The following is a 12,907-nucleotide window of genomic DNA, read 5'->3' on the forward strand; positions in this document are numbered from 1 at the left end:
ATGAACTATTCACTGTTTCCACACCCAACCATCTCCCCCACCCATGGAAACCACAGTGTATACCTTACCTACAGCTAAATTCACACTACTAGAGACAGGGGTGGGGGGTTTTGCAGCCCCCACGTGAAGGGAAAACACTGCTCAAGATACAGACAGATTTACAAATGCACTCTATAAGCGCCTACAAGGATGTATGGATCGTGCCATCACTGGTAAAACACGACTCACTCCTCCTAGACAAGGACGCCAGTCTGCTGGACCCCTGCAATAAACAAGCTATACAACAGAAGTAGGACAGTGTTCCAGAAAAACAGCAAATCCCAAAAAGGGCAGACATCCGTGACCAGTATTAGTAAGAGACGTAGGTCCCTCATGAAATCATCCAAGGCTAACATCAACAGGAAAATAGGCAAGGATTCGAAAGATAACAACAAAGCCTTCTTTGGCTATGTCAAAGATCTAAGTGCTAACACACAGATTTGCACTGTACAGGTGAAATATAGCACAAGATATACTGACCCTATTGATATCGTCAACATCCTTGCAGATACATTCAGTGCAAACTTCACCCCCTAAAGAGCCCACAACAATACCAGAAATGCACAGTATCCCAGACATCAGAGACACACAGGTGGAAATGGCCCTCTCAGGCAGGAAAACACAGCGTCAATGGAGGCAGATGGTGTCCCAGACTGCATCTTGCAAACACTACAAGACAACCTGACCCCCCCCCCCCACCTAATTAAGCTTTTCAACCTCAGGCTCTCCACAGGCTACATGCCCATACAATGGCACGTGGCGACAGTTATTCTACTCCACCAAGGTGGAAACACAACTGACCATAGTGACTACCACCCCATAAGCCTGACTAGCCTGGTCTGCAATGCTATGGAGCGCATCCTCATGGCACTCATTAACAAAGACATTGGTAACCTCCAAACACATGACCCAACCCAGGTCAGCTTGGTTGAGTGCAATTCATGCCTACTGAACCTGTTTGACATCTTACAGATAGTCACCAAGACGTTAGATGAGGAAGAGGTGGTTCACACATACTACCTGGACCTCGCCAAGGCTTTTGACACCATTCCCCACTCAGGCATTATTGATAAACTCACCAGCCTGTACATACACCCATACATCACAGAATGGGTTGCCAATGGGTTTACATACAGAACCCACATGGTACAACTAACGTTCTCCAGGTCCAACTCTTAACCAGTCATGACTGGTGTCCCACAGGACTCAGTCTTGGGACCCCTACTGTTTGGCATATACTTTTCAGAGGTACAGACAAACACAGGTGGACTACGGCAGACCATGTTTGGCAATGACTGTGAACCGGGAGCCATAATTGACAATCCAGCTGACACAGACATCCTTCAAGGGGCCTCACAGAGACCGACGCAGGGTGTCAAAGTCATGGCCTCCAGCTAAGTGCCACATACTGCATGGTCATTCCATTGTGGAATATTAAACTCCCACATATTAGCACATAATTGACAGCCACTTTAATACAGATGAGGTAATAGGGTATCTGTGGACTAAGGTAGATAGTGATTTCTCCTTTGACAATCACATCTCCAAAGTAGTTAGGACATCCTTCTATGTAGGCCATCTGATTACTAAAGTGTTCCCATCTAGACATACTGAGGTTATAGCGCCCCTTTACTCATCACTCATCACTCATCAGTCCCATCATAGAGTATAATAACCCATTTGGGATGTACATCAGAAGACACTTCCAACAGCTGGAAGTTCCACGAATGTACCTCGCCAAGAGGATTACTGGCCTCAAACATATGCCCTATGCAGCCAGACTGAATAAACTCCTGCTTTACTCAATGGCATCTTGTTTACTCAGAGATGATCTCTGCTGGTCAACAACGCCATGGCAAACTCAGGCTTAATGAATATGCTCCACCTATGGGAATCCATGTCACAGTGAGCCACACGCTGTAGTGAGCTGAACCTCGCCACAACAATAACTGGAAGATGCTGGAGGGATGGAATCCTGTCACAGAAACTTCCCATAGTTTGGAACAACATCCCTAATTACATTATACAGAGCCCCTCACTAACACTCTTCAAAAGAAACCTTCAAGAGTGAATGGAGAACAGTAGATACACCCCAGGGATCCCGCCATTGGCTCTGCTCCACAGAGGGATAGTTAATGAATCAATGGGGTGGCAAAAGCTGACATATTTTGGCTAGGCTTATGAATGCCCTCAGGCAGTTAGTCACGTACCTACCTATGAACCTATGAACCTATACATACAGTATCAGCACATGCTGACAGCTTAATTTACTGTTCAGGTGTTGACTTACCTTGTGCCAATAGTAACTGTGTGTGCAATAGTTGAGGGGTGCCTATGTTGGATGCACAAAGTAGACTGCCTATACATGACAATTTACAGGTAGTCTTTTGTGTGTGCCATCCATTTTTACTGTGTGTGCAGGTGGAGAAAGGTGTCAGTCCCTAGGTGCCTACACTGTCAATGTGTGTGCTATAAGTTCCCTCCTTGCCAAGGCATGGGCATACTGGGCACGCCTCCATCTGCCTACTGGGGCTGGCTCAGGTTGTTCGTGGTCTGAGTACCTCTGTGCCTGTGGGGCCCTTGGCAATGGTGGTGGGCTGTGAGGGCCTTAACCATTCTGTCCCTGCTGCAGCTGTTTCTGCAGGATCATATTGTGTAGCATGGCACATATTATGAAGATGTGGGCACACGTGCCTGGAGAGTACTGCAAGGCTCCACCAGATATGTCCAAGCAATGGAACCATGATTTAGGCATCCCAAACACACGCTCTATGATGATTCTGGTTTGTGCGTGTGCCTCATTATGGCATTCCTGCATGGGTGTGTGTGCATTTCTGATGGGAGTCATCATCCATGGTTCCAGTGCATAACCAGCATCCCCCACCAGGTGGCCATATGGGATGTCCCCCTGGCAAATACCTGACACAGCTGTGAGGCATGCCAGATGTGGGAGTCGTGATAGCTTCCAGGGCTGCCAGCACACACATGCATGATAATGCCCTGGGCATTGCACATGACCTGGCAGTTGATGGAGGGGTATCCCTTGCGGTTTATGTAGCACCTACCCTGCTCACTGGAGGGTGACTTGATGTTTATGTGTGTGCAGTCTATTGCACCCAGTACCTCCAGGTATTCTGCCACACGGTGGAAGAGACACATATTGCTGGCCAACTCCTCCTGCATTTGGGGGATGTATATGTGCTCATTGGCATGTGGTAACATGGCATCCAGGAACTGGGGAAGTACCCTGGATGCTGATGCCTGTGAGATCCCCATGATATCCCCAGTTGGCCTTTGAAAGGTACCTGTAGCTAGTATTCTCAGGCTTACACATACCTTTGTATCCACTGGGATGGGTTCCCCTGTTTGTTCTGGCTCTGAGGCACAGCTCCACAAGTTGCTGTAGGGTGTCCCTGTCCATCCTGTAATGCTCTACTATCTCCAGATCATGTAGCCCCTGGTAGGTTATCCTGGGTCTGAACACTCTTCTCCTCCTCTGGTGCCTGAGGTGGTTGTGTGCATCATCCTCCACACAACCTTCAGTCTCCAACACATGCTGGTAGATCCAAGCTATGACAGCCCCTAACATGTACATACTAAAAGTTCCCCATCTGTATACACCAATGGTGCAGAGTGTATGGGAATACACAAGTGTGTGTGAGGTGCTTTCACACTTTATACTATTGTGCTATGGATGCTGCTGATGTCATTGGGTGTGTATGAGCAATTCCAGCTGCAGGGTATCTTAATTATGGGTTTTACAGTGAGTGCTGCAAGTGTGGGGCCTTTACTGTGGAGTTATGCTTGCCTGCCTTGATTAATCTGTTGCCCTTTAATTCACTTTTAAACCTGGACCCCCTTTATCGGGCATGCATCCACCTGCCATCTTTCTTGTTTTATACTTTCCCTACCCAGTCATGTGTTGCAAAATGTGTCTTGTAGCTGATACACTGCAAATCTCCTTTGTTCTGCTGTGACACGTTACTGTTTTCTTTGCAGTACAGCCCCTCCCCTTTCCTGTTCTGCAGGTAGCTGCTTGCAGCCTTGTTAGCTGTTGTCAATGGCCCACTGTAGGTTCCTAGGTGTTAATTAGTCATTTGTACTCCAATTTCCCTGCTGCAGCATTTTCTTATTTTTTTCCTATATCCTTCCTGTTTCAGCTCCAGTACGCACTGCGCAAACCCATTTACTGGGTTTAAGCACATTTTCAGCTCCGTTCACATGCATACTCAGTTACATTGTGTACTCTCAGCTAAGCAAAGCTATAGCTAGTTTAACACACCCCTATCCGGCAGCTTTGCTTAGCTATGGGCAAACCGGTTTAGCAATGCTCCAATGTGTTTACAGCAAAGGTGACATACCCCTCTCTTGATGTCATCTTTATCTCAAGGGCACACCTCGGTGTTATAATGCTACACTGTGAGATGCATCCTTACACCAGTGGGGAATCTGTGATTCACTATTACTCCTCTCATTTGCATGGCATTGCATACTAATTCCTTGCTACCATGCATAACACTGTCACAGCCCCTTAGCAACCCTTGCGCCATGGTGTTGTGTAGCATGCCCGCCATTGACTATTATGGTTAAATCATGATATGTGTTACATTGCAGTTTTATTCTATATTTTTTATTTTCCTTGTGATCCCGTTTATGCACCGCTACCCTGCGCTTCCACGTAGTGATAGTGCGAATATAAATATTAAATGTAAATTTTATATTTTGCACATTTTTTTATGCCAATGGCTATATATTTAGCCATTGGCATATATTAACAATATAATACGTGTGTTTGATCGGCTGTCATGGCTCCAATTTTATGTTTGCAAAAATGTAAACCGTTTTTTTTATGGTTTACATTTCTGCATGCTTACACTACGCCTGCACCACTTCCTGGATCGCTACATACCTTCATTTGCATGCTACACTGCTGCACATGAGGTAATTAGCATACAGGGCCCGGGAGCTGTGCGGGCGTAGCGTACGTATGTAGTGCACATGGGAACAGCTTGTACCTGGATCGCTCGGCGGCCATATTTGGTGTTGGAACGCCGACGCTACGCCTGCGCCTGGTGCAAGCTTCATGAATCCCGGGGTTTATCTGGTAAACATGGCCATGTCTGGTGTGGAAACTGATTTCAAAAAGCACGTACAGAACCAGCTTCAGGAATACGAAAGCTACATTTTCCTGGAAGGGGAAGATGGCAAGTGTTAAGTGGGATAAGCTGATTCTTCCAATAAAACAAGGTGGTTTGGGATTACCTGATTTGAGGGGGTATTTCAGAGCTACACAGTTAAAGCTCCTACACACAGCACACACAGAAAGCTACAATTCAAAGTGGAAAGGGATGATGATGAAATGTTGGGGGAGCTCAAGAAACAAGGAGTGACTGGAATTTTAGATGCAGATCGTTGAAGATAATAACAATAACTATACAAAATATTATATTCATAAAGTAGCAGAAAGTATTCTAAGAACTAAGCCAACATGGAAATGTAGAAAGGAGATTCTGCCAATAGAGATGACTGCAATTAGGGATATACACAATAGGCAAGAGCAGTGTGGAATTATTGGAGAAAACTGGAAAAGGAACCAAGGTATTGGAAGCAAATAATAAGAGACGGAAAGATGACAGAATGCGACTGCATGTTAGCGATTGCTTTCCCTATCAAGGATTGATATCAGAATATAGGCAAATAGAAAGGAAATGGGGGGTCCTAAGTGAAAGACCAGCACTAGTTTTTAGCAGAATCTAGAACAGAAGCTACTGTTAAAAAGGGACAATTAGTAGAGCTTCAAAATATTGCATGGTAACTATAACAATCAATTAGAGGAGATCAGAAAGGATTGGGAACATAGATTGGACAAGCACTTCACAAAGAAACAATGGTGGATACTTGTATGACCCCCAAGTATACAACAAAATCTAGAAGATTTAGGATCTTTGCTTGGAAGTGTTTACATTGGTATTTTTATAACCCAAGTAGAAATCCAGAGAATTTTCCTCAGAAAGATAGCAAATGTTGAAGGTGTGTTGGAGATGAAAAAGGTAATTAGGAACACATTTTTGGGAGTGTGATGAGTTGGCATATTTTAAAAATTCCTTGCAGACTTCTTAGAATATTTAGAATTACTAGGAGAGCAAATTGGTACAACTAATGAAATTATTTTTTTGAGCTATGATACTAAATCAGAGATGTATAGACAGAGTAAGGCCTTGCTGAGTCTAATTATGGTGGCTACCAAAAAAGCAGTAACTAGAAAATGGAAAACAAAGACTAAACCCACTGTACTAGAAGTAGTGAATATAGTAACAGAGACAAAACAACTGAAATGGGATCCTTAGAAAAGGGTAGGAGCAAATTATATAGAAAAAAATGGGAAAGTGGAATAATATATGCCAAATAATGTTTTGGAGGAGGAATGAGGTTTAAAAGAAGGCAGGATTTCAATGAGATATGTAATGTTTGACTGACAATGACTGGATAGATTATAAGTGAGGTATAGTGTCTACAACTAAAAAAAATGTCAGTATGCTTTATTTTCATTTTTATAAATGTATGATTGCCTACATCATAAGTGATAATTTAATAAAGATGTTTCTTGTTTGAAAAAAAGGGGGGAGAAAACAAAAGCTATATTTTCCTAGCTCTAAAAATGACACCAACCACTTTGACAATACTATGACAGAACTATTTATTTGTAAATTTTGTGTGAAAATATTGATAGTTACTAAAGGCATTAGTAGTTTTTAACATTTATATTCCAGATATCTAACATACTCATCTTATCACCTTAACTTTTAAGATTATAAAAAAATCAGATTTTTGTCAGGAAAGTAAGTGGTACAGTGACATAAACCTTCCAGACAAAAGTGTAGAGTGACAGCATCAGAACTTCCCATTCTTTTTTTTTAATGTTTTTGGTCCCTCTAGGGACATCATCCAACCTGCCAATCATCCAGTGCCCCATGTCTATTCTGGTTCTACCAGCTCATCACCTTACACCTCTGGACTTATACTGGTACTGCTAGGGCTGACTGTGGATCCTAAGGGCATCCTGGAGGCTCAGCAGTCTTTGCTGCTATCCTGGGGGGAGGGTTCATTATATGCCCTACCCTCTACCTGCCCTGCCTCCCTGCTCATCGATCATGTCCAAGGACAACTGCCCTCTTTGGACCACACTTCTCCTAAGGGAGCATCACAAATGAATGCCCTTCCACATGGAAGAGACACACCTATCCCTCCCTGCCTCACAATCACCTGAGCCACTAATCGAACCTGGGTCGAGTGGGCTTTAGTCAGACCTGTATCCCTCTATGCACAGGAGCAGCTTAACTTATCTCTTTTTTATGGTAGACTACAGCCACATACTCAGTGGATCCTCAGGAAAACTAAAGAACTTCATCAACTGCATCAGTGACATAACTCACAGTGGGAACCCAGATGAACAACCCTGCACTGAAATCCTACCCTTATCACTGGCTCATAGCAAGACCTCAAGGAAAAGTTAAAAGTCTGAACCTTAACATATTTGGCTTATAGCAAGACTGTGATGAACTCAGTTGAATATTTCATACAAATGAACTCCTAGGCCACAATACAAGTATAATTACAGTATCACAAGCTCTCTTTACACTTGAGAATATAGACTCAAGACAGAAGCCCTCCTCACATTCAAGAATATAAACATCTGTGCAGTTACCGAGATATTATTTAAAGTGGCAGAGAGTATCCTGGCAGTGCAAGGTTCCAATGCCTTCCACACTTCTAGACTAGTAGCTGCACAGAAAAGGGCTAAAGAGGGAGGTGTCACAATATGCATCAATATCAAGCATACCTCTAAGGTGGTCAAACAGTATGATGAGCTGGAGTTCCTCCACGTGCACATCACCATAGACAAAATCTTGTACCACATCCTAGTCAGCTATAGGTCACTGTCCATGTCCTATGAAGCTCACAATGTATACATGGACCTACTGGAGATACTTACCATCCAACTTAACACCCTACTCATGGCAGACTTGAATTACCCCTCTACAGACCGGAATCCTACACAGCCTCAAATCTACAGGCACAGAGATTGGCGAACTTCGTAAATACAAACACTCTTGACCAAATAGTGAATACACCCGCTGTAGGCTCCAACTTACTGGACCTCATTTTTACAAATAAGGGAGAATACTGCAACCCCCCCCCCCCTCCATGTCTCATTCTCCCTGGTAATGTCCAAACATAAAGCTGTCTCCTTCAAAATCAAAATCAGCTCTGTAATCCCATTAAAACCAGTAACAGTTAGGAACTATTCCAATGCAAATTTACCTTTTATTAAGTGATATTTAGTCAAAATTCAATGCCCCTCCAAATCCAGGGAATACAGCAGCCTATGCTGAATTGCTCTCAAAAACTCTGTACAACTATGTCAATGGCTGCATAGAGGCCACTGTACCTACCAGAACTAACATGAGGACCAGCCCTAGAAATAAACTCCCCTGGTGGCATTCCAAATTAAACAGGATATACAACAAAAGTTAAAAAATATGGCAAAAATAAGGAAGGGTACTTCACATAAAAATAAAAACTTTCTCAAAGTAAATAAGCAACTAAGAGGGCTAATTGCTTCACGTAAAGTCAACTCTGTGGTTAAGATAGCCTCCCAGGTGAAACAGAAACATAAGGTCTTCTACAGTTACATCAGAAACCTCAAGGACAGCACACAGCAATGTGATGAACTGGAGACTAATGGTGGCACATTCAATGAGCCTGGCAATACAGCAAACCTGTTAGCATCCAAATTCAGTGCCAACTTTACCCCCCCACACCCCGAACCATCCCCTCAAAAATAATATCAAACATAACCCCTCCAGCTATAACTAGAGAGCATGTACAGGCTGCACTCACTAAAGCCAAGAACAAGGCCTCAACAGGCCTTGACAACATCCCAATATGTCTCCTGAATAGTCTAAAATCTGACTTATCTGAACCCCTGGAGTCATTAATTATAGTCTTAAAACAGGCTTTGTGTCACATGAATGGAGGACTGCAACATTCATCCCCTTCATAATGGAGGACCTTCAACAGCTCTTGGAAACCACAAACCCATTAATCTGACTAGTCTTATTTGCAAAGCCATAGAAAGAATTATCATGGAAATTATCAGCAAGGACATGGGAGACCTCCACACACTGGATCCATCGAAGGCTGGCTTTGTCAAAGGAAGGTCATGCTTACTGAATCTGGTGAACTTCTTTTCAAAGAACCTTTTGGATGAATTAGAATTAGAAATCAGAGAAACTATATGGCAACTGAGATTAAATGCTTGTTGCAAGCCAGGTTTGAATGACTATTGTTCAATAGCTCCCTTTTTGAAGCAAAAGGCAGCAGAGGTTTTATTTCAAGTGTACTGTGAAAACACTTATCTGACTGTAACTAACAGATCAATTATGTTTTGCACTTTTAAGTCTATTTTTAACAATGTTTTATACTATTACGTTTATTGTTAGTATTAATGCTAATATTTTTATCTTGAATGTATTGATTATTGTGGTTTATAGCATGTTACTTTGTATACTACATATTCAGGGAAGTATGCCTTTAAGTTTAGTCAGGGTAATTTCATTAATGCAAGCAAAATCATGAATAATTGCTTACGTAATTAGAGTATATAAAGGAAGTTACATCATAATTGCATGACTCTGTTGAAGCCAATTCATGTTTCTTGGCGAAAGCGCTTAGTTGGTTTTAATTTAACAGTATTTAATGTTAAATAAACTTGTGTTTCACGCAAATACTGCCTTGGTGTCTCGCTTTTGTTTTTATTTTTAATACTGTTTACAAGCTTTTGAGAAGTCTGGTAACTACGTCATCAATAAAACATCCTTAAAAGTTGATTCACTAGTCAGGGATCTGGAAACTCATGTAGATAGTAACCTAGCCTTCAAACAGCATGTGTCCAAGGTAGTACGACAATCCATCTATGTTGATCAACTTATAAGGAAGGGCATGGCATCTAGGACCAGAGAGGTCATCATACCACAGTACTCGGCCCTTATCAGACTCATCTTACAGTATAATGCTCCCTTCAGTATGTACCTGACCAGACACATGCAGCAAGCAAATAGAATGCAGGAAGTTAACACAATGTCCTATGCTGATCTCCTCAAAGTCCTTTCTCTTTACTCTGTATCATAAAGACTTCTGAGAGGTGATTTTTGCCTGGCATAATGGAGCCTGCTCTGACATACCTTTTACACATCTGCAAAACAAACAGCATCAGAACTACTACATTAAAAGACCTAAATTTTCTTATTTACATAAATAGGACACTTTAGAGAGACAGATATGTTTCTCAGAGAATTCCCATTCTTTGGAACAGACTCCCCATCGATGTGAAGCAGAGTTTCTCCCTATCCCTTGTTAATGCAATTTATATAAATGTATGGGTAATTAGAAATTCACCCCTGGTCTGGTTACTATGTCTCTGATGGACAGAGGCAATCGGTAAATCATCACCTATATAAATCAAATTTGTGGGTCACATTTGGGTTGCATGACTAGGCTTATAAGTGCCCTAGTAACTGTTAGCATAGTATACACCTATGAACCAGACACCACATAAAAGCAAGACAGTTCTACTAAAATTATATCTCTCTTGACTAAATACATTTTGTATAAACCAGAAGCCACATAAAAGTAAGATAGCGCTACTAAAATTATATCTCTCTTGACTAAATACAATTTGCAATCCTCAACCTCACATGCCAGGTCAGTAAAAATGCCCATATTTTTCTTCAGTTCATTCCCTAGTGTATGTAATAGGGTAGTCATACTCCCACCCCAACACAGAGTGAGACAATGTTTTCAGTATTATGTTAATACTAATTATGTTATTTATTTATTTATTTTTTGTAATATAATGGAAGTGGATTTTAAAGCTCAATTTGGGAAAACCAAAAATCTTTTGAAATTTCTGTAATCTGCCCAGTTGAGACAATAGGTAGCACACAATAACAGTGTGTAGACTACTAAGTCAGTCCACACTTCTGCACATGCCTTGATCCAGACATTGAGGCCTGATATCCCTGCCAGATAGGCACCAGTCTGCAACAAATTTTGCCACCAAGGAGAACAGTGCTGTGGAACTGTGTAATACTCATCCCCTAAAAAAATGGGTCAGCTCTTGCCTCTTAATTCACCTCCTACCATTTTAGCCCTTTTGCCAGATCACAACTCAAGCCCAGGACAATAGCAACAAATGCAAATGCCTTCCCCCTGCTTCAACATATGGCCAGTGTATAATAATTCTTGAAATAACAACAGATACATACACATATAATGCAATGCAAAGTTAACTTACTGTCCTATACCAAAGGCTTCAAGTCTTTCAACAAATGGCCAAATCATATAGTCAGTCATGGACACAGAAGTACCACCAAAGAATGACCTGTTTTCATCGACTAGAATCTGCAAGAAAAAAAAATACTTGGAATAAAATTTACAAAAGAAGAGTCACTGTGGTGTTTGTACTGCCAGCTAGCCTGTTACTGTCTTAAAAAAATGTTGTTGGCAAAATTATGCAGTTAACACTACAGGAACAGATTTAACTAGAGGTCTAGAAGTCTGTATTGTGACATTTTCCCCAGAAATGACAAAGGCAGTGCAGCTGTTTGGATTCCAGCTGAGGTGAGTTTGTGTAGTAAAAAAAAAAAAAACGAAAATTGACATTAAACTTCCATATATGAATTAGGAATTATGACACTGAAATTAAACAAGGATAGTTGCATTTGTCAAAATACTTTTTTGATAATGTGACACTGACATCCTGTCTATTCTTGTGATGCTAGATCAGTTGAAAGTTAAAGGCTACAAAGCATAATTTTTTTTCACACAAAATACAGTATATTTAATACAAAGAAATTTAATAGTAAACCTTACATCTCTAATTAAATGCTAAAAAGCGTAAAGCATCCCTCCTCCTAGGATCATAGGAAGTTACTAGGCTATTGGTCCTGAGGCCCTTACAAGCCTATCCAAGAATTTAGCCCATGTTCCAACAAGTCAGCACCCTATGCCACTGTCTAGCAGGGACACAGGTAGAATCCCAGGGGTGAATTTTCTGTTCCCCATTCAGTTATCTAGGTTGCATTTAAAAATGGTTAATGAGGTAGTCTGCTTTACATGGTGAGGGAGTCTAGTCCACAAAAGGGGGAGTCTCTGGGACACAAATCTGTCTCGCCAACAAGTTCTATTGATGTCACAGACCAGGTTGAGGTTGTGTGTGTGAGTTACTCGAATGGAGCTTGATTTGCGGATATGCAGCAGTCTCATTAGGGCAGGGTCAGAGATTGCTTTGTATGCCAGACAGAGGTCACCTCTGAGGAGTCTGTAGGAGAAAGAGTAGAGGGACAGGGCTTTTAGCCTCTCTGTGCAGGGTAGATGTTTGAGGCCCTGGGTTCTCTGGGTGAGGAACTTCTGTGGTCTCTCCAGCTGCTGCATGTGCTTTGTGAGGTACATGCCGAAAGGGGCATTATACTCAATAATGGGTCTTATAAGGGAAGAATACTAGGATGTCATGACCACCTTGTCCCTGGATGAGATACCCTAACTAATGAGGTGGGCCATGTAGAAAGCTTTCTGTACAATGGAGGCAATATGGTGGTCAAAAGTCAGTTTGCTATCAACCTGGGTGCCCAAGTACCTTACGACTGACTGTGTGCTTAAGACCTTATTATCAATGGGATAATTTGTAGGGATGTTACTCTCCCCAAAAAGGGATGATGATGTATTTTTTGGCATTCAGTCTGAGGCCATGTTTCTGGCACCAGTCATTTGTTTGGGTGGGACCATCTTGGAAGATTGTCCACTTCAC

General features: G+C 42.0%; 1 protein-coding gene across 1 annotated transcript in view; it reads right to left on the minus strand.

Annotated features, from left to right (window-relative positions):
- Positions 1–11,391: 11,391 nt before the first annotated feature.
- LOC122788644 (glutathione S-transferase omega-1-like) overlaps positions 11,392–12,907 on the minus strand; it is a 130,052-nt gene continuing 128,536 nt past the window's right edge. The window contains exon 5 of the mRNA XM_044055541.1: positions 11,392–11,502. Coding sequence (XP_043911476.1) covers positions 11,392–11,502 — 111 coding nt within the window. The remainder of the gene's footprint in view (positions 11,503–12,907) is intronic.

This window comes from Protopterus annectens, chromosome 14.part0, assembly GCF_019279795.1.
Source record: "Protopterus annectens isolate FY-2018-M chromosome 14.part0, PAN1.0, whole genome shotgun sequence".
NCBI lineage: Eukaryota > Metazoa > Chordata > Ceratodontiformes > Protopteridae > Protopterus > Protopterus annectens.